At 39.8% G+C, this 23,186-nt stretch overlaps 1 protein-coding gene across 1 annotated transcript in view; it reads right to left on the bottom strand.

The window, feature by feature from the left end:
• HEATR3 (HEAT repeat containing 3) overlaps positions 1 to 23,186 on the bottom strand; it is a 603,471-nt gene that overhangs the window by 504,761 nt on the left and 75,524 nt on the right. Inside the window, exon 4 of the mRNA XM_044081978.1 lies at positions 10,212 to 10,324. Coding sequence (XP_043937913.1) covers positions 10,212 to 10,324 — 113 coding nt within the window. The remainder of the gene's footprint in view (positions 1 to 10,211; positions 10,325 to 23,186) is intronic.

Below are 23,186 nucleotides of genomic sequence, written 5' to 3'. Positions count from 1 at the left end.
TCCCAACAATGGGAGAATAAACTGCAATGTGACCATTCGGAACTTGGACTTTTGCACATGGGTGTTCAATTGACTGAGATCCAATATGGGTCTCAGGTCCCCTGTCCTTTTCGGCACCAAAAAGAATCTGGAGTAAGTCCCTAATCCGATCTGGTCTGAGGGGACATCTTGGATGGCTCCTTTTTCTAGCAGCTTTGTAACTTCTGAAGCTGCGTAATCCCTTTGACTGGGTGGAACATCCGGGATTTTCTTGATTGGAGGGGGATTTGACGAGAAGGGGATGACATATCCTCCGGAAATTATTAGTAGAACCCATTGATCCTGGGTGATGTCTTGTCAGGCCTCCGGGTATAATGAGATTCGACCCCCGACTGGCTCCGGAAACGCACAGTCTGGCCTCCCATCAGGAGCAGCAGTAGGGAGAACCACGAAAGGAATCGCGGTCTCCCGAGTTGCGGGGGCCTCCTCTGCCCCTAGGGCGGCGTCTCCCTGAATAACCACCCCCTCCCCTGGCTCTGGAGGGGGGCTCACCTTGTGCACCAGGAAAAAACCTCTGTGATTTCTTGAACCACATTTTGCCACCCCTCAGGGCCTTGGGATAAGGCCTAGAGGGAAGGGAAAAAATGGACTCCTACGGCAGACAGAGTTTTTCCCTCCTGCTCGCACCTGGTGAGAGTGTCTTTCACCTTGGTTCCGAACAAAAAGGAACCACAAAAAGGGGCGTCGGTGAATGAAGACTTGAAGGCCTCAGCGAAATGACAAAGGCACATCCAGGCCTGCCTCCTAAGAGCAACTCCTGAACTTGCTGCCCTACTCACTCCTTCGGCTGCATAGGAGATTAAAAATAAAAAAAAATGAAACCAATTGCCTAAACGATCCGACCAGCAAACAAAAAAAGGCAAAGGTAGAGAGAAAGAGGCTCGACTCCTTTGTAGCACGTACCACTCTTTTATTGGAACTCACAAAACTCCAAAACACATCAACGCTTTTCCAAAACACCCTGCGTTTGAATGACTTCTTCAGATGAACAACAGAATGCATATCTACAACACACCCATCCTTATATATCATTTAAATTAATTATCTGAAATTAATCAATAAAACAATTAGATGATTTAATTTAACAAATACTTCCACAGAATACCATACAGTATAGAAACCTTAACATATAAAAAGAAACACACTATAAAATCCATACAACCATCTTACTCATAACCTAGTCCTTAAAACCTACATTTTAATATATTTAATATTGTTATACAATAAATATAATAAATATACCTTTTTATAGTGCGTTTCTTTTTATATGTTAAGGTTTCTATACTGCATGGTATTCTGTGGAAGTATTTGTTAAATTAAATCATCTAATTGTTTTACTGATTAATTTCAGATAATTAATTTAAATGATATATAAGGTTGGGTGTGTTGTAGATATGCATTCTGTTGTTCACCTGAAGAAGTCATTCAAAACGAAAACGCAGGGTGGTTTGGAAAAGCGTTAATGTGTTTTGGAGTTTTGTGAGTTCCAATAAAAGAGTGTATCGATACAAGGAAAGTCGTCGCTCTTCTCTACCTTTGCCTTTTTTTGTTTGCATAGGAGATTAGCCTCATGGAGGAGCTTGCAGTGGAATTGAGTGTAGACATCTGAGCGTTGACCGTCTGGGCCACCGCCTCAGAAACATTACCCGTGAGAGCATCTCCAAGCTCCTTGAAGAGATCTCTCTGGAGCCGTGTAAAGTGTGATAAATAATTCAGTGACCGTAAGGTAAAGGTTGCTGAAGAAAAGGTACGCTTCCCGTACCGGTCCATGGTCCTAGACTCCTTGTTAGGGGGATGGGCGGTGGAAGAAGTCCCGGCTAATTCCTTCTGAGTGGCAGCTGCCACCACCATGGCATCCACAGGGACTCCCTTGGACAGAAATTCCTTATCAGGAGGAGCAGACAAAAAATTATTGGGTCTCCTGGGGACTGGTTCCACAGAGTCAGGGGTTTCCCACACCCTTCGACAAACCAAATCCAGAAGCTCGTCGAAGGGTGGAGATACTCAGGAGGTGGAGGGTTGAGCAACAAAGGCCTTCAGGAAGACAGACTCCTCCTCTTAGGGGGTTTGGATGGCCAGTCGCCTCTTTGTTTCAAAATCTCTAGGATGTCAGAGAAAGAAACATACTCAGAGGATGACTTACGGGACCCCTCCAATTCCTCGAGGTCGGTGTCTGATGTGAGAGACTCATCCTGGGAATCTCTGTGCTTCCTCTTGCACGTCTTCTTTCTGGGTGTCTTCTCAGGCAAAAACTCTAAGGGGCCCTCAGAAATGTAGGTACCACTCATGGGGGTACCCTGAGGCCTTGGGGCTCTGCTGTCTAGAGATAGATGGCAGAGACCTGCACCGGTGTAGTAGAGGACAGAATGACCGACCCACATGATGCCACTGACGACCTGGCCAGAGCGCTCCGCATGGCCTCGAAGGCTGGTCCCCCCCCCCCCCCAAGTCCGAAGAACGACCAGCCTCCGAAGCCACGACAGGAGTCAAACTTCCCCGCGCCGAAGCACTGAGAGAGAGACTAGGAGCTGAGAGGTGTCCCGAAGCCTCTCCCTCAGGTCCGACCGAAGAATCTTGAGTCCTGAACCCCATGGACGGCGCCGATGGGGTCGGAGCTGACGTCGGCACCGAAAAGCCAGGAGAGGCTGTCGGAACCGACCTAGGGACATCACATGGAGCCGAGCACTCCGGCTCTGAAAGCTGAGAAGTGCTTGGAGGAGGAAGTATCGAAGCAGGTTGAGGGACCGGCTCTGGAGCAGACTGGGTCGGAGCAGAGTACAATTTTGCCAGAACCGGTGACTGAAGCAGTCTCTGCACCACTCTATCGATATCCACATCCGATAAGGTCCTGGAAGATTTGGAGGATAAAGAAGGAGATCGAGACCTCCTCTCTGAAGGGGACCTGCGAGGAGGGGATACTGGCCTAATGCTAGTCGATCGGCTCCGAACAGGTCCCAAGAAGATTGGAGTCGAAGCAGGTTCCATAACAACTGACACTTCCTGCGGCCCCGAGGACAATGGAGCCGAGAATGTCGAAGCAAACTTTGCTATTTTCTCCGGTGGCTCTGAGGAGACTGATGGAGCCGGAGATCTTTTTGATTTAGAGGATTTAGCCTTAGAGCTGGAAGCACTCTCCAGACCCTCCTCGAAGGAGGGTTTCAGAAGTCCCTTCAAAATCAATTTATTCTTCCTTTCCTGAAGAACTCGCAGACTAAAGGCATGACAGAAGCTGCATGACTCCTGGAGATGAATCGCTCCCAGACAATACACACAGACAGAGTGTCCATCGGTAATGGACATTTTATAACTGCACCTAGAGCATTTCTTGAAGCCCAAAGGCTTATACTCTTTAGTATCTTTTGACATAGTTAATCAGCAACAATTAACCACTGAAAAAACAGACTAACGGTCAAACAGTCACAAGGTGGGAAAAACCTACAACAGACAGAAAACCAGAAGATCTCCAAGTTAAACGATCCTCAGACAGAAACACAAGTGAGGGAGGACTAATTCCTCTAATTTAAACGGCTTTAGTCCCGGGAAACTTTAAGCACACACGGAAAGCAAAGGGACAGACTAGGTCCTCTAACTGAAACGGGCCTAGCCAGTTGGAAACAGCTAGTGGGATACCACAGAATAAACAATAAAAAAACACAACTTTTCCACAATACAGACAACAACACACACAATAGCTATTAAAATAGCTTTTTTGCAAACTTCTCTGTGAAAGAAAAAAGGGTACTTAGCCACAGCCAAGAGCGAGACCACGTCCGAGCTACACGAGCGGCAAACGAGATCTGGGGATAGAGAGCAGTGCAACATGGGATACTATCTTAGCCCAGCCAATAGAAAGACTTTGAGCTAAAAAAGTTTGGCCGAGAAGGAGCCGACATTAGGCTCCGAACCCACGGGTAAGAATGTAGGCGAGATTGGACTACATAACATATAATGTTTATTTGACTTAATACATGAATACGTATAGAAATGCCGGAATGCTGTTTGAGGTGTAGGTGTCTGCCTGAGAACAAAAGCAGATCTGTGCACCTCACAGCATTCCAACCTTCATGGGGTCTTCACTTAGGAATCCCAGGGTTCATATGACAAGTTGAAAGTGAACATACCTAAAAGTAGGATAAAAAGATCAAATAAGTCAGTAATAACCTTATTACAAACAAATTCTCTCTGCTGTGGATCATCTGAACTGCAACCCTGAGGAGACTGCTACAGTACAAGTTAGCAGATTAATGCAAGATACCTATACAAACTGAGTTGCTCAAATCCCTGTATTTTTCCCCACTTTGCCACTGCTGCCTGCCAGTCATCAGCCTCCACCCAGCCAATCAGCCTACTTGGTTCCCCCATCCCTGACAGCAAAGATCAGCCAGGAGGGGCCATCATTTAGGAAGCTGTTGAGGTGGTTTGTAACTGTTATGCTCTAGCAAATGACCCTAGGTGGGGCATGTAATGGGAGTCAGCACTGAACTACCCCCTCAACTGTGCAACAAGATTACATAATCAAAAACTACTCCATCCACGCAAAGAAGGCATTGCATGGTTTTGTTTTCCTGGTCTTCATCAGGGAAATGGACTCCATGATGTGCCTCCAAGTTCCCATCACTCCATTTCCTCCATAGGATGGGCACACCCATCCTCTGCCAATGCTGTCAAGCTAAAATATGGGATTCCCGGGACATTTTCAGGGCTTTATCCTTCTACGCCCACAGGCAGACACATGCACAAGTCCTTGTATTGGTGCACTTTAATGTCAGTAAGCTTAACGAGAAGGAGAGGCAACCCCATGCAAAACTGAATAAGGTGGTGACTGGTCCAAGTAATGGGCTCCGCGACCACTCTAAGACTGAAGATCAGATCAAGTGAGTGTCCAATGTGGTGGACATCTATGGTAACTAAACTAATAAAGCCAAATCCCTCCATAATATGGAGGAATTTTGTAGTGAGTGCAGTGGATTATTTTATCCAAATGTTGAGGCCTGAGTAGTTAAAACAGTGATACTCTGAACTCTTACGGAAATATGTGCATCATACCGAGCAAATAATGATGAGGTGTTGAAGATCTGATCCAGTCTTAAAAACATTCAGAGGAAAAGGCAGCTGTTTAGAATTTCAGTCAGTCCTAATTAAAAATAAAAAAACACCCCTCACAACATCACCTCCACCAATATGGTTCTATCTCTGATAATGAACAACAAGTGCTAATGGGTATGGCGGCCACCAAATGAGGGCCAAAGTGTTTCTGCAAGGTGGAGGGGGGTTGGATGGGATTTGGGAGAACGGGAGGGAGGTGTTAGTTGTAATCACAGCTGCTCTAGGAGGAGGGGGGGGGTCAGGATCCCCCACGTCCTCCAGGTCTGACATGTTGCTCAATTTACCACTTTCTTTGTTGTCTGGGCCTTTCTTCCCTAAGCTATGTATCCCTTTCATGCTGAAACAGAAACAGTCATAACTTGGCAGGATACTTTCTATTATATCTACAAGTAGGAGGCAGGCAAAATTATTTTATGGATTTGATCAGTTTCCTTGTTTTTGTCAAGTTTTTCAAAAATATATCTGTTACTTGGTTCTACTGGGTCTCTGTGAACAATTCTGCACAAGTTGCTGTGACCTCTGGGGTTTCTGTGAACAATAATGCACAGGTTGCTGTGAGCTCTAGGGTCTCTGTGAACAACTCTGCACAGGTTGCTGTGAGCTCTGGGGTCTCTGTGAACAACTCTGCACAGGCTGCTGTGAACTCTGGGGTAGGAGGGGCAATGAATTCTGACAAACTACTACTTAATACAATGCAATTACTTTGGAATACATCCCTGTTACAGGGTTTGCTGGGGTTACAAAGTTGATTTTTATTTGAAACGAGACAGCTTTGTGGTTCAACCTCATCACTGAAAACTGCAACACAGCCTACAACAAACATCAGATGATATTCTTCTGTTAATATTGATGTTAGAAGGGAAGAAAGTGACAAAGATTTGGAAAATATTAACTGTTTTTAAAAGGGAGCATTGGGAAAAGCAGCACCTTGGAATAAAGCTGCGGTGCCTGCATTACAGACAAAGGGCAAAAAAAAACGTCCAGACCCAGCTTCACACAGATGCATTTCAATTCATGACTATAAAAAGTGTTAATGTTTATACCAGTCAAGAGAAGTTGATAAATATGGATCAGTGTGACTATCTGATGGGGAGGCAAACATTTGGCAACAGTAACCGAACAATGGTGATCCAGAGGGAAGCAGACTAGTTGGCTAGTATTTATTAGATGCTTTCTCTGCATTAAGTCAGCTGCATTTCCAAAGAAAATAACAGGGTTAATATGGAGGATCTATGAAAGGCTGAAGGCAAGAATTAAGGTGGGAAGGTTCCTCTATGACAAGCTGTGGAACCAGCCAAGGATGTTCTCTATCGCAACTGGTATTTGCTTTATATTTAGAGCTGTAGGCAAATAAAATAAGGGATTCACAAAGTGAAGGCTATAACTGGCATGGTAATCAAGAAAAGTTAACTATTTGTAAATGATATTATGTTGTGCTTCATCAAGAAAGGGATGTGTCAGTGTTTTTGGTGTTGTGCACCATTCTGAGACAATTTCAAGTCTTTCTGGGATTAAAATAGATGAAAATTAAACAAAGACTATTATATTCATAAAGCTGCAGAAAGTATTCTAAGAACTAAGCCAACATGGAAGTGGAGAAAGGAGATTTTTCCAATAGGTGGTGAACAGAAGTAGGGGTACAGAAAACTGGCAAGGGGTGGTGACAAAAAAAAAAAAAAAAACTGGCAAAGTAACCAATGTATTGGGAGCAAATAACTAGAAAGGGGAACATAATAGAGGAGGATGAAGCCAAAAAGTTTGGACAGCAAGTTAGAGACTGCCTTCCCTACCAGGGACTGACATCAGAATATAGTCAAAGAAAAAGGAATAAGGGAATCCTGAGTGAAGGACCAGCACTGGTAGAGTTTTTAGTTTATTCTAGAACATAAGCTGCTATTTAAAAAAGGGCTAATTAGTTGGCCATATAAAATACTGCATGATAACTATAAAAATCAAAGAAGATAAGAGAAGCCTGGGAAGACAGACTTGAAAAACAGTTTACAAGGGAATGATGGGAGGATACATGCATGGCTTCCAAGTATGCAAAAAAGTTATAAAGGTTTAAGATTTTTGCTTAGAAGTATCTGCATAGGTAATTTTATACTCCAAGCAGACATCACAGAATTTGCTGAAGGTGTGATAGGAAAGAAAGACGTAACCGGGAACATGTTTTTTGGGAGTGTAATGAAATGAGTTGTAAGACTTTAAAAATTCCCTACATAATTTCAAAAACATTGGGGGAGCAAATGGTTGTTATCTAAGGAAATTATTCTTTTGAGTTGGGACACTGGAACTGAAAGACACAGTAAGGCCATAAGTTTAATTAGACTGGCTGCAATAAAGGCAGTTACTACATAGGTTCATAGGTAAGTACTAGGCTATCGGCCCTGGGGGCCTATACAAGCCCAGCCAAAAAGGTACCCTGGCTTTTGCCACCCAAGAAAATTATTTTCTTGTGCCACCGTCGAGCAGAGCCACAGAGGTGATCCCTGGGGTGAATTTCCTATTTCCCATCCAATCAGCAAGATTTTTCTCGAAGAGTGCTAATGAGGAGCTTTGTTTGATATAGATAGGTAGTTTACTCCAGAGTATGGGCATTGGAGTTTAAGCCAACTTCATGCTTCTTAAGACAGAAGTGTTGAACTTCATGACACCCATGCAGATGGACAATACAGTTACGACTACTGAATCCTACACAATTGCACTTTATAAGCACTTACATGAGTGCATGGATCGTGCTATCCCAAACGGAACCAAGACAAAATGGGCAAAACTACAAAATGGAAATCAAAATCTAAACCAAATTTATTTGAAGCACTGAATATTGTAAAAGAAATAAAATAACTTTAGAAAAGAGAAGGAGCAAGTTACATAGAAACAAATGGCATTTGTGGGAACAATTCATGCAGAACAATGCTCAGAAGGAGCGAGGTTCAAGAGTAGACAAGAACTGAGGAAGTTTGAATGATAATTATTACAAAGAATAACAACGTACATGTAGAATGCATGTAAATGAAAAATGTCAATATGGTTTGGTTTCTTTTCTATTAATCCATGTGTGCCTATGTCTTGAGTGATAATTTAATAAAGATGTTTAAAAATAGATAAAAAAGGCTACAGCAGTAAACTATGCATCCACGCATAAACTGGTTCAACAATACCATACTTATGGGAACATAGAATTAAGTATTTAGGTTTGTGGATTAAAATAGATTCTGCTATTTCAGCTAAGGATACGTGGGAAAAAGCTAAAGATTATTCAAAAATCGAGAAACTAGAAGCTCATGATTATGAAGCAAATGGAATCTGGAAGGAGAGCAGGGAAACAGTCAAGTGCGATAAGTTATTTCTCCCTAAAGAACAAGGTAGCTTAGAATTTCCTGATATAAAGGAATACGTTAAAGCTACACAGTTAAGGCTCATATACAAAACCTAAGAAGGTTATAAATCAAACTGGAAATAATGATGATGATGATGATGATGATGAAATGGGGGGGTTGAGAGATAAAGACAAAACAGGATTTTGGATGCATGTCCTTAAGGAAAATAACAACCATTCAGAATAATGTCTTTATAAACAATACAAAATACTATACTTTATAAAGTAGAATTCTAAGAACTTAAGCCACTATGAGAATAGCGAAGATTTTACCAATAAGGTTATCTGGAAACAGGGTACAGAAAATAGGCAAGAAGGGCTGCAATTCTCTGAAGAAATTTAGTTGTTGTTGTGTCTTTCAGCTTTTCCCGGTTAGGGGTCGCCACAGCGGAACTCCAATCCGCTAATGATTGGCAGTAGATTTTTACGTGCCGAGTTGCCAGCTCTGACGCACAACCTTCAACGAATGTATGCCCATTCACGCACGTCTCCACACAGAAGACGCTCTAGCTGAGAATCGAACAGGACAACGTCGTACTGCGAGGAGACAATGCTACCGCAGCACCACCACCGCGAGTACTGAAGGAATTTAGTAATGGATCCAATATCCAAGGAGCAAATAACTCATTAGGGAAAGGTCATATAATGGGATAAAGCTAATGAGAAGTTTGGATGGCAGGTTAGAGACCGCCTTCCCATCAGAGACTGAAGCTACTGTTAAAAAGTGATAATTAGTACTCTGTAAAATACTGCATGACTGAAATTTTCGGAAAAGGTTAGAAAAGAATGGGAAAAAAGGATGGAAAGGCAACTTACACAGGGACCATGGAAAGGAATTTATACAATAACCAAGCATTCAACAAAGTCCAGCAGGTTTAGAATTTTTGCACGAAATTGCTAACACCTGTATTTTTAAAATGAAGCAGAATTCAGACATTTTTTTTCTCATGCAGACAGCAAATGCTGGAGGTAAATGGGATCACAATAAGTTAGCAGATTTTACAAATTCCCCTACAGAGTACACTGACATAAATGTTTAGAGGCGCACATGGCTGTAATTAAGGAAACAATTCTTTTGGACTGTGATATAGGTTTGATTTGCCTAGACGCAGTAAGGCTTGCTAAGTTTAACTTTGCTTATTGTCAAAAAAGTAATTACCAGAAAGTGGAAATCAAAACTTAAATCAGCAGTAACTGAAGTAATAAATATTGTGAAGGAGAACAAAGAACTAGAAGTGGATCTTTAGAAAAAGAAAAGGGTAATTTTTATAGAAATACATAGAAACTGAGATACTGTTCAGGAGAAAGATTGAGGTTAAAGGGAATGTCAGGAATTTAGGAATTTATGTAATGCTATAATTAATGAAAATAGTTACAAATAAGCACTAATACTGCATGACAATAACAACAGAAACGTATTAATTTTCTTTTCTATCAGTGCATATCTGTGCTACTGATTAAAATATGACGATTTAATAAGGATGTTTAAAAACAAACTACCAACATATTTTACAACCTCCTGCACCACTTTTTCAAAACTGGAATGTAATTCTCCATAAATATAAAGCAAAACACTTTACTTCATTAAAAAAAAAAAAAACAATGTACAAATCATCTGCTTAAGAAACAAGTGAGGTTACCATACGAGACCAGTTCTGCCATTTGTCATTTTGTACAACACACTCACCACAAATTCCAGAGCAAGTGAACAGCCTCACTGGCCACATCTTCTATACAGTTCTTACTTGCGCTTTTTCCATTCGGCGAATTTACTCGGCTGGAGTCAAAGCCAGCACTGCACTGCAAAAAAAAAAAGGATTACTCTGTTAACAAATGGCTGAAAGTTTGAAGCAAATCAGCACTTCTTAATAATCATTTGGCAAAACCTAATACTTATATGCACTGATGATGGGATGAAGCAAAACAGGAAAACTGTCAATTTGTCTGCTACTGTAAAAAAAGCATGCTAACTGGCATGCATAGGTGGAACATAAGAAATTGTCAACAAAAATTATTCTCAAAGGAGTTTAGAGTTGCTAAGCTGGAACTTTGTTATCTTCACCACCAAGAGACTTTGGGAGAGTGGAGGATTTACTGACCCCTCCTTGGATTACTCCCTCAGATGCAGTATCTCATTCTTGGACACAATCTACCCACTGATCACAATGCTCTAGGTCTTGTCTGTTCCACTGAACTGCACTACAGCAATCTAGTTGGACAAACTACCGTGTGTGGAAAATTAATATGTACATGGCAAGACATTATTCATAGCCTAGTGCTTACCACTACCACTGATACTGTATGACAAGGAAGGAAACCTGCAGATTGTTGAAGTAACTTGAATTATGCTGGTTTAAGAACACCACATTTTAAAACTAGACATAAGCAAACTTTGAGCTCCTGTACAGAAAAAATGTTTGAACTAGTGACCTCATCTGTACGTCTGATACGAAGTCAGCATCAAGTTAATGACTGCGCTTCTCAAATGACAAAGTAAATGAAACATTCATACATAGCAATGGCATGCCGGGAAGACAGAAGTGAGATGGATTCAGTTTAAAAAATACAATGTTGGGAATAAATGGATGTGAGTAACATGGTTATCGTCAACAGTACATCAAATCTGCCAAAACATGTTTATAGCAAGCATCCTTCATGTAGTGAACCATTACCAGTGTCCACTAGAAAAGGCTTTTGTAATAGGAATCCAAAAACTCCCTTTGCTGTACAATAACAGTCTGCTTTAAATCTAATAATTGAAAGTCAGAGTGTCCGTCAACTTCAAACAACACACTAAAAGGTCACATTTAGCATGTTACTGAAAACTGCTACAGTTAACAGACTGTCCATGAGATTAAATGTTTGATTTTACCAACTGTTCTCTTTACTCAAAAACTCTGATTCCCATTTTATTCATTAAGAGCTGAAAGGAACAGAAACACACTGCAGTTTGGGAATTGTGTTGAACATTCAAGGGTGTGCACAAACACACAGCTTAAAAAATGTCTGTTTTCACCCATTTCAGTGAAGAACTTTATGTTTTTACTATGCACAAGTACAAATAGCAACGTTTCACCAACATATATCGAAGAAGGTGACTACAGAAACAGAACAAAACCTTCCAAGATATTAACAGGCAATCTAGCCTGAATTTGAAAAATGACAACCTACTACATTCATTAACAGTTGCACAGAAAAAAAACTATATTTTAAGAGCAAAACAAATTAAATGCAGCATGACATTAACAGTCACATTTCCAACATGTCCCACTCCTGGCATTGCAACACACTATAGTGACCAAGATGAAATTTTGTCTGGATGGCAGTTCTGAATGCCAGTTACAAAAATCAGCTTTCTAGACCAAAGGAGGAAAAAGCAATTTCAGTCGAGGGAGAAAGGCTGCTAGACAGTACAAGACAAGGCACAAAGCTGGTGTATTTATTAATACTGTTACTTCACAAATATGAACAGGCAAACTGAGTACTCATGGCAAATGAGCACATACCTGGCACTAGAGGTTTAGGGTACCACCTAACTGTCACTGTAAAGGGATGATGACAGACATTTTCAATGTCATTATTAAGGTGTGTGTGGAAAGTTGCAATGGAAGAAGAAAGTTTTGTATCAAAATACTCCCTTATGTCCCCTTTAGCACTCTGCAGGGGCGTCTCGTGCTATTGGGCTACAGGACTGCAGCCCCCCCACAAATACGAGTCCCAGAACTTCACGCATGCGACTCATGGCATTTCCTGATATCCAGACTGCTGGTGAACCAGTCCGGAGCATGCGCACGAAATCAGGACTGCTGGTGAGACAGTCCAAGATTAGGAAGACAGCATTCAACAGCATTGATCACAGAAGTCTATGCAGTTACAACTGCATAGACTGGAAGGGGATCGGACTGCAACATCTGCAGTCTGGGTAGCAGCTTGCTCTCACATGCTTTTTAGTGATGGATGAACTTTGCAGCAATGGATTTTACTGCAGAAAGAAAAGGAGTGTGTGTGTGTGGCGTGCACACACACACACACACACACACACACACACACACACACACACACACACACACACACACACACACACACACACACCCATGTGTGAAATGCCCAAGTTAAATATACCTGGTGGCTAGAGAGAACTCAGGAAATGTACCTGGTGGCTAGATTCAAACCCTGTACATTGGGAGCAGGTAGCAAGAGCTTGAATTCCCTATGTACCACCACTTGCGAAATGTTTGCCTCATATTTTTGTTCTTGTGAAATCTGTGGTTTTCTGGATTTTGAATTCACTAAATAATGACAGGCATTTGGATTTCAGGCTTCATATTCTTCAGAAAGTACATGGCAACACAAAATCTTTTATTCTAGCAATTTTCTGTTTATAAGATCAATATCTGAAATGTGTCCCTATTTTTGGGACTGCATTCCCCCATTATTGGCTTTGTCCAGGTTTTTTGTGCTAAGAGGTTGAGAGCCATGGTGAGAACTGAATCTACTAAAGGATAGCCATTTAAGTTTCAGTCTACCTATCTTTCAAGAAACAGCTGGTTTGGCATAGTGATAGGATGCTCTGACTGTAGTGCACAGGGTCCAGGGTTCAAGACTTGGCAGTGAAATGCGTGGTGGTAACACATTATTTTATTCTAGCAACTTTCCAAGATAATACAAGCAATGTTTAAAATGTGTCCCTAGTATTTGGGCTTTTGCCCCCTTCCCCAATAAATGTTGGCTTTTTCCAGACTTCTTGTGCTTCAAAGTTGAGAGATACAGTTGCATGTCGAGCGAATTTTACTAGGAGCGGAGAGCTTGAAGAGAAGTTTAATGCTGCTTATGCTGAGTCTGCTTGTATTGTTAACAGCACAACAGTTAGTGTACTTGCTTTTGATACAGAAGGCTGTGAGTTCTACTACCACTGTATATAGATGCATTGCTGATACTGTACTGTGTTGTACTTTTAAAGAGGGTGGATGCTGCAGTCCTGAGAATGTGTTCTTTGGCGGAGATACCTAGTAACGATGAACCTGCTATCAGTTTGCCATCCATTCCCTATTGCAATATTATTAGCTTATACATTTTAATGTAATATAGGCAATTTATTCCTCAACGGCAACAGGCACTTTATTTGTAGATGAAACAATGAAATATAAAGTTGTTTGCTAGCAGCAACCTCTTCATTAGTTACAAATCTCTTTAATATGGAATTATTTAGATGAATGACTTTTACCTCAACAGAGATTGTGCATATTTACTAATACTGGTGGATTGTAGAAGTTTGAGTAGACTTATGATGGAAATGTTCTGAACTGGGCAGTTTTGTCATATTGTTTACTGGAAAAATGTTCAAAACAATACATTTAAAAAGGCCTCTAACAGCTGTACTACTATTATACAAGGAATATAATTTAATACAATCAGGAAGGTGCATCAAAGAACACATGTATGTTTCCTGTGCAAGGGGCCTATGATTTGAAAACAGCCCAAAGTTGATCTTTATCTGCCACTGGCCAGTTGTATTTTCTTTGAATGTGGGTTTCAATGCTGTTTCAATGAACGTGAGTTTCAAGGGGAGAGAAGTTTTAATGCTAAGTCTATTTTCATTGTGAGACTGCATTACTTTGTTTAGCAGATGTCTATTAGTGTTTGTGCTGTAAAATGTAAAATAAAACTTTTAAATGAAATCCAAATCATTGTAGAAGTAAAGCAGTATGCACATTACAGTGTTTATGGTAAATGGGGCGAAATAGCCAAGTAATGGGACACTGGAATAGCTGCGAGGGGAGGCCCCATTCGACCATTTTTTGTGATGGGGAAGCACGGCAAACTCAGACAGCCCCGGCTCAACTATACCTCTTAACTTTCAGATTTTTGCAGAATTAATAGATTTTTGCTTCTTATTTTTGGTTTATTCCTCATAAAATCTGTGGTTTTCTGGCAAATCATTTAGGAATGAAGTCACTAAATAAATGATACACATTGAGTTTCAAACTTCATACTCTTCAGAAAAAATGCATGCTAAAGCAAGACCTGTTGTTCTGTCAACTACATTTATACAAGAGCAATTTTTAGTACTGTTTGTATGCTCCCCCAATGTAGCTGGCCTTGTTCAGATTGCCTGCTTTAAGAGTATGAGAGGTACCTGCAAACAAATCACTTTATAGAATTAGGTATATCCAAACCTCTCAGCTGCCCCTGATTTTGGCTCAAAATGTTGCTCTCCCCCTAATAACCCCTCCACAAAATGGCAAATTTGGAAGAAAATGTGGAGGGTTTACAATTAATAAAGGATTGTAATAATCAGTGTTATAGATTACTTTTAATTTCAGAAATGCATATAGATTCTCTTACTTTGTCAGCTGCTCAAGTTAACAGTAGTAGTATTAAAAAAGTGTCCCTTCTTTCACAGGTTCCCAGCTGTATTGTGTGGCTATTTTATATTTCTGTATCACATTTTTGGTTCGTTTTTCATAAAATTGCAGTTTTCTGGCAAATTAGTGGCAAGTCATTAAAGATTGAAGTTAGAAAATAATGACAGACATTTGAGTTTCAAATTTCATACCCTACAGAAAATTCATACTAATGCAAGACCTACTATTCTATTATCTTTCTATGTTTATAAGAGCAATATTTAAAAATTGTCCTTATTTTTGGGCCTTTGTCCAGATTTCTTGCTCTGAGGCTGAGAGGTATGACAAATGTGTCAGGGCCATCACCATCAGCAGAGAAATTTCAAACTGTGACATACATGTTGTACCCCACTCCCCCATGTAGTGACTCTGGATGTTTCCAAGCAAGGCAAGGAGCAGTTATGCAGTGCAAGTGTGCAGAGTATCCCCCCATCTAATTTAGACACGAGTACTACAGTGGCTTTTCATCTGTCCTTGATTTTGCAGAATGTTCTGGTTTTCCATCGTATTTTTATACTGTCAATTTATGCTTTTTATTCAGAAAATGCATGTTGTTCCAGTGCCTGTTGCTCTGCGTTTAAGTAGCAATGCTTTAATGACCATCAGGTAAACTTGTCGAAGACTAAGATGTAAGTGAGCTTTAATAAGCATACTGTTAAAGAATTACCAACATTGAAAGCCTTTTTGTTGTTGCCATGCAGAGAATATTTACATAACTAGATAACGTATAAGCCTTAGGTATTGAAATGCATATGACAGTATTTGTAATAAAGGACAGGATTACAGTATTTTCAGAAGCTCATTACATTTGTTGGAGACTTGCAGTCATCTTTGCAGGCTTTACCTGTAAACTAAACAGAATGCCAATCTATCATGTATGGTCCATAACTTGTGCAGTAATCCTTTAAGCAATTTATCTTGAGCTTGTTTCTTGTTTGCTGTTCATTTTTTACTTTGATCATGTTTTCCCCATGAAACAAGTAGATAGCTGTTGTCAGGCAGCAGGTCTTTTTTGGATAAGAAACATTTTTACAAGTGGGGGTATCACAGAGATTGCTACTTTCAGCATGTTATTTGGTACTTTTATAAAGCTGAATATAAATTATAATTAGAACTGCAGTGCAAGGAGAAGTGGTTTGAGTTGAGTGCTGCATGTTTTTTATAATTGATTTTGACTGGCATTCCTGTAATGTATTTAAAAAGTAATTTATTTTTTCATGCCTTGCAACCTTTTTGTTTCCATCTAGATATTAAGTAATTGTCATGTAGCTAATGCATTGAAATGTTTTTTTCTTCTACAATTCATTTTGTCTTGATTGGACTCTCATAATGATGGTTTAGCAATGGCACCCAGGGCAGCGTATTTAATTGAAGTCCCAGTTTTTTGCGTTTTTTGGCATAGCTCCACCCCTTCTTGTTGGCCCCATCCATTCAGCTGTCTCCTGCAGCCCCCTTTGATATTAAGTCACCAGCCACCACTGGTTCCTCCCATTCTTGTTCTGTGAGATTTCCCTTCTTCTATAATACATCAACTTTTATCTCACCAAGTTTCTTCACAGGAAGGCATTCTTCATTTACTTCAGGAATTGACACTACATGAGGATTCAGAAATACTGTCGGACGAAGTAACCACAGTTATCACTGTAATGAAGTATATTGGTGTGTGCAGACACTTTAGTGGGTGGGGTTACTACAAACCACACTTATGACAAGGACTGACCAGACACCAACAGATTAAACAGCTGCTAGTACTAACAGACAGGAATGTCCTTACTGAGGAACGAGGTGGTCACTGAGGTGTAATGCTTCCACAGGCAATGCACAGCAATTTTTTTTATATAGGTGGACATGAAACCATACGACATGTTCAAAGAATGGACATTACTTTTGTTCAAAGACTGAAGGCTGTGGGCACACTGCTAGTGCCAGTGTGTATATCCATGTGACATGCAGCGGTGGAAGTGGCAGACGGACGGCTTATCACAGTTAGCGTTCATACAGATGGCACTGTCGTTTTGATCAGCAAGCACCAGCACTCGTGAAACCTCGGTGTATACCACTGGCAGTAAAAAGGGAATGCAGGAGTTCTTCACAGATGTGGTTACATTTAACTGCACTATCATTTTGTTGAAAGCTGCCAGTAAAAACGCAAGAAATGTAAAAGGACAAGCAAGCCCCTCACACGCTCCATGTAAAGGGCTTTGCCCCATACCCCCTTACTTAATATGACCTGTCCCATGATCCCATAACCTCACAACCAGTGCATCAAGTAAAGCTGGAGCAGAGGGACCCATGTTTAACACCACCAAAAGGGAGCCATGATGTTAATCTTGGCCTTGAGAAGTCCACCTTGTAAATGAACCTCATAACTGGAGCAAATACAATATAGCAGACAGAAGAATTGTATTTCTTTTTTCATTATTTACTAGCATTTTTAGATGTCACAAAAGGAACCAAAAACACACTCTATGCACTTTTCTAGGTAGCACTGATCAATCAGCCAAACCACTGCTGCCAAAATGATGTACTGTTTATGTGCGCACACACAATCAATCCGAAAGTTAAGTGCTGTTGTACTATCAGCAATATCCACACCACCCTTCAGGAGTTTCAACTACCATGTGGTTTTTACTCCAAAGCTCCCCTTAAAACTTCTGTATCTTTCTTCGGTGACAAGGCTATTAAACTTGTTCAGCTAATACAGTACTGAGAACTATGGAAGGAGCCAGTATGTTCCACTTCAAACATACATAGACTTTTGGCTATAAGCTGACATGTTACCTTTCAATCACAGTTTTCAGACAACTTCTGATTCTCCCTTAAAACTTCATTTTGGAACCATACCCTAACAGTCTAATCAGTTATTCTCTCCTCTAAATCTAAAGAACTATTTGCTCCTTTTTTCTTTAACTTGCACATCTTAAAGTCACAGCCAAAAGATGGTTACATTTCTCTAGGCTGTACAGATCCAAAAATCAATAAATTGTCAGACTGTAACCACAACATTACATATGTCTGCTACTTAAGCTTTCATTACAGAACAAAAGGACTAGTCTCCCAGGAACTAAGACTGCTTGGTGACTTAATTCTCCCGGCATTGGCACTCTTATATTCTGGGTTACTCTAAGCCTCCCTTCTTTAGATCAAACAGAGATGGAACAGAGTTCAACTCAACTTCTTTCTTGATGTGCCTTCATAGCCATAAATATATATACCGCAATCAACTGTAAAGTTGTGAAGGATATGTCCTGCAGCCAAGAAATGCATCTCTAAGGTGCACTTTTACAATTAGGGCCTCATGTAACAGAAGTACATTACTTTGAGCTACTCTTGCTGCAGGCCAAAAGGACAGAGTTCATAACACATCATCAGACCTACTAGGAAGTGGACATTAAGAAGAAATACCTTTCAAACCCACAGAACCCAAAGAAGCACTGGATCTGAAGGAAGAACTAATGTTTTACTGTTTGGTGAATCGAGAGATTCTAGATCAAGCTGCAGCTGTTCAACTTTACATTCCTGGAGACAGCACACTGCAAGTGAAAACCATCCTTCCAGAGTGTGCTTTAGGACCAAAGCTAATGCTCAGAGAACATTCCTGAAGACAGCACACTGCCAGTGCCACAGCTAATGCTCAGGGAACATTCCTGAAGACAGCACACTACATTCCTGAAGACAGCACACTGCAAGTGAAAACCATCCTTCCAGTGTGTGCTTTAGGACCAAAGCTAATGCTCAGGGAACATTCCTGAAGACAGTACAATGCAAGTGAAAACCATCCCTCCACATGCTCAGGGAACATTCCTGAAGACAGTACAATGCAAGTGAAAACCATCCCTCTGCAGTGTGCTTTAGGACCAAAGCTAATGTTTGCTCAGGGAACATTCCTGAAGACAGCACACTGCAAGTGAAAACCATCCTTCCACAGTGTGCTTTAGGACCAAAGCTAATGCTCAGACATTTTTCATAATAGAAGTTGCTGCATTTAGCTAACCACCCAACTACTGACTGTAACTTTTTCTGCTTTCTACACTATTTGGCAAATGAAGCAAAAGAAAGTGCCACTTATAAAGGCCACTTATAAAGGCTTTGAAAACACTGACAGAAGCATAAGAGGAAAAAGCTTTGCACAAAAGGAAATCTGGCATAGTACCAAAATGGACTTCACACAAGTAGTCAAAATCAGAAGGGTAAGAAGCTGAAAACAGATCCAGCTCCTTACCGGATGCCCAAACAAAAATCTGGGTCCACTTATCTCTGGAGATCTTCTGAATGGAAAGTCAAAGAGAAGATGCCATGACAGCAGTGCCTCTGTCCATAAAAGGAAGGCCTGCTGACCATCAGTGCAACAGCAGAACCCACCCTTTTGCTTTACAGAATATACTTCAAGAAGGGACCGGATATGGCAGCAGAATGTTGAAAAAAAGACATAATGGCTTTTCCAGCAAGTAAAGCTGGAGCAGAGGGACCCATGTTTAACACCACCAAAAGGGAGCCATGATGTTAATCTTGGCCTTGAGAAGTCCACCTTGTAAATGAACCTCATAATTGGAGCAAATACAATATAGCAGACAGAAGAACAGTAGCATCCTTAGCCTGACCACTTTCCCAAAAGGGTGGGCAGGAATCAGAGAAAAATAGAATGAACACTTATTGCTTGTTGGAGATGTGAAGAAACTGCATGCTAATTTTTCTCATCAACAAAAATGTTCCTGGAACCGAGAGACTCTGTGAGCACCATTTATGGTGCATTAGCAGGTAATGACTAAGCCGGTCTTAAAGGGAGACAGCCTCATTGGGAATGTGGCTGGAGATTAAGATCTGACAAGTCTAGGCATGCAAATACAATGTTTTTTGAAGTCTACTGCTTCCTTTGCTAGCTCTATGCATTGCAAAACTAAAACTGTTATGAATTTAAATAAAAGTGTAATATTTCAAGAGGTTTTTAGTGAATTGCTGGACAAAGTTGCCCTCTCTTGGACTGTGTGGAGAAATCAGAGTATCTTCCGAAAGGGATTAGTTGGGAGCTAGTATGTGGTAACCGTAATAGTCATAGTCCTCCAACAAGCTGTAAAACTAAGGTACTAAGACTGAACATTATAGAGGATGCAGACAGTCTGGAGCCCATACAGACTGACCTGTGAAATCTGACACGACTATTTTAAAAGTACACATTAAATTCATGAGTGTGGTTATAGCAGATGAAGCACACAGTCTGGCCAGAAGGAAGTCATCAAACATACTAAACAGCAAATGTACAACATTCAGGATAATGCAGCTGAAGTCAGACATGGGAAACCTTGAACAATACCAACTAGATTTCCTGACATGTTAAGACAAAGAACATGTACTGTGGAAGTAAGGGTAACCAGACAGAAAATCAGGTGTGCCTGCGAAAACTGTATTTGTAGAACATGGTTACTACAAGGTGACAATGAAACACTGTTCATCATTTTTAGAAGCTATAAATTAGTTGTGAACAAAGAAACCTTGAAATTTAAGTTATCATTTTCTGCTATCTTAAAGGTGTTCTGTAATGGCAAAGTGGTAACATATGACAGTCTGGATAAAGCTACTACGATAATATGAGAGAGTTACTTACAGGATTTACCCAATTACAAGTAGAGAACAAAAAATCCTGTTGAACTGAGACTAATCCTCCTAGAAGAACAAGAGGATGACTGGCTTGGAGAGATCTGATCTGACTGAAGTGAGAGAATGTAAGCTTATGTACGCAATCCCTGGGACATGATTTAATAACCTAGAAAGTTCTATGTGAAGATCTGAACCATGCTGCAACAATTATGCATCTTCTAAATGCAAGGCATTGGAAAGTTTTATCCAGGAAACAGATATGAGAGTTAAAAGATGACCTCTGCAAGATATGCAATTATTTTCAAACTGTCTGAGGATAGTTTCTAGAAGTACAGGGGTATTTCCCAGTCCTGTAATTATGCAGCCATTTGCATAAACTTAGACCAGATTCTTCTTGCTAATCAAGACTACCAAGCTTCTGAAGTGTTAACGGTTACTGGAAGCACCTGTGCCTCTTTTTTTAATGTAATATCATTAAGTGTTGAACACACGGTGAGATGAACTATGTAAAAACAAACGTTAAATTTCTGCTAGAATCCCATGCTAATGAACAGTAACATGAAATAAATATGTAATAAGAGGAGGTTACCATCACATAAATGTTGTTATATTATTCCTGATGGACGATGATTATACTTGTCACTTACATGTAGCAAGTTTGAATCAAGCTAAATTAAATGTTTAGGTCTTCAGTAAACATTTGTATTTAAAAGCCAACTTAACAATCGATATTTACTACAACTAATAGTTTTGAAAGCACCTGTGTTAAACTTTTGCTGCATTTTCTCAATATAATGGCTGTATTCAATTTGCCCCTTTTATTTGGATATTTTTAACCGGGGCAGGGACAGCCATCCTGCAGTCTAAACTTTGGCTCTAGATGATTGTCTGTCATCAGTCCTGACCTCACCTCATGTAAATGGGAATGGGAGAAGGGGTTATGGATGGATGGATTTGGATATTTTTATATATTTCTATAATATTATTTTTCTTTTTTGTTTCACATAATATATTATATTGTGTTGTGTCCCCATCTATGCTAACATTGTTTTGTCAGTATAGGAGGAGAAATGTGTGTTCCATTCCAGGTACGCCAAATACTAGAACTATTACAGGTGTTACATGGATGATATTTGTATTTTTTGGACAGGATCACAGACAATATCGATGGAGTTTATTGAATGCATTAACACCACCACTGACTTTCTAACGTTCACCCATTGCATTACTAAAGACACAATTAATTACTTAGATGTCACTATTCACAAGGTGACTAGAGAGGAAATTTAAGTCCACTATATACAGGAAAGACACCTTTTCTAACTCCTATACTTCACAAGTTTACATCCTTTTAGGCAGAAAAGAAGAGTTCTAAAAGAGCAATTTATTAGGAGGCTCTAGGAATGACACCCACTGAATAGGATTACTTGACAAAGTATGAAACTGAAGGAAATGTTCCTAGAAAGGACCCTTTAAGATTAACTGAAGAAATTATGACTGAAGTAAAAATGAAAGGAAAGGAAATTTGGCCCATTTTGGGTATAGAACAGGAGGTACAGGGTGAAAAAATTACACAATCAACAGGTTGAACAAAAATAAGTAAAGAGGGGAAGCAACTATATTACAAATTTTAGTAGTGATACACATATTATTAGGGACATTGTATCAAAAAATTGGGATAGGTTTGGGTGCTACTCCGACTTAGATGATCTTTTTAAGGAACCCTTGAAGTTTACGTACAGGAAAGGGAGGAATATTAAGGATTTACTTGAAAATAGATTGGGACAAAAAGGAAAAAGGAGGACTGGCACCTATAAGTGTGGGGCTTGCCTACAATGCCCCTTTATAGTGAATAGCAAATCAATATACATCCCAGGTAAAGACAGAAAAATTGAGGGTTGCACCTATTCTAATTGTAATAGTATAGGAGTAATATACATTGCCATTAGTAAGGGATGTGGATCATTGTATATATAGGAAAAACTATTAGGAAGCTGTGGAGAAGAATCTATGAACATCTAAATGAAATAAAAAATAAAGATGATAAAAATTCCTTGTCCAAACACAGTTTAACCTGTACCTCAGCAAAATATCTTTTCTTTGTACTAGAACAGGTAGAGCAAGATCTCAGGGGTGGACCCTGGGAAACTAAAACTGAATATAGAGAACTTTTTTGGCAGCTAGTTTTAGAGGCAAAAAGATTCCCAGGGTTAAATGAACATATTTCCTTAGCCTCAGTACTTAAGTTAAGGGCGGCCAACACCTTAAATATCCTAATACTTATTTTAAACATTTTAAACATGGGTATTATATGTTTATAGGTAATCAATATGTTAATTGATATTTTAGCAGGTAGGATCTGATTTTTAGAAGATAAATTTAGCCTGGAGGAATACTATACATTTGGATCAAATAAATGGAGAAATATTTTTTTATACATATTTCTATAGCATTTAATTTTTTAGTTTTAGAATTTGTGACATCTAGTAATTTTAAAATATTAGATGCTAGTTTTTAGCAGGTAAATAGAGTTTTACAATGTTTAATGTAATTGAATTGTCAGGATATAAAAGGTGTACAAGCTTAAAACCATTTTTAATAAAATTGACAAATAGATAATTAACTTTTGACTTTAATGTACCTAAACTTAAATTAATGAAAAA

This window comes from Protopterus annectens, chromosome 8.part1 (assembly GCF_019279795.1).
Source record: "Protopterus annectens isolate FY-2018-M chromosome 8.part1, PAN1.0, whole genome shotgun sequence".
NCBI classification, from domain to species: domain Eukaryota; kingdom Metazoa; phylum Chordata; order Ceratodontiformes; family Protopteridae; genus Protopterus; species Protopterus annectens.
The sequence above is the reverse complement of the archived record's forward strand: the minus strand, read 5'-3'. Positions and strand labels throughout refer to the sequence as shown.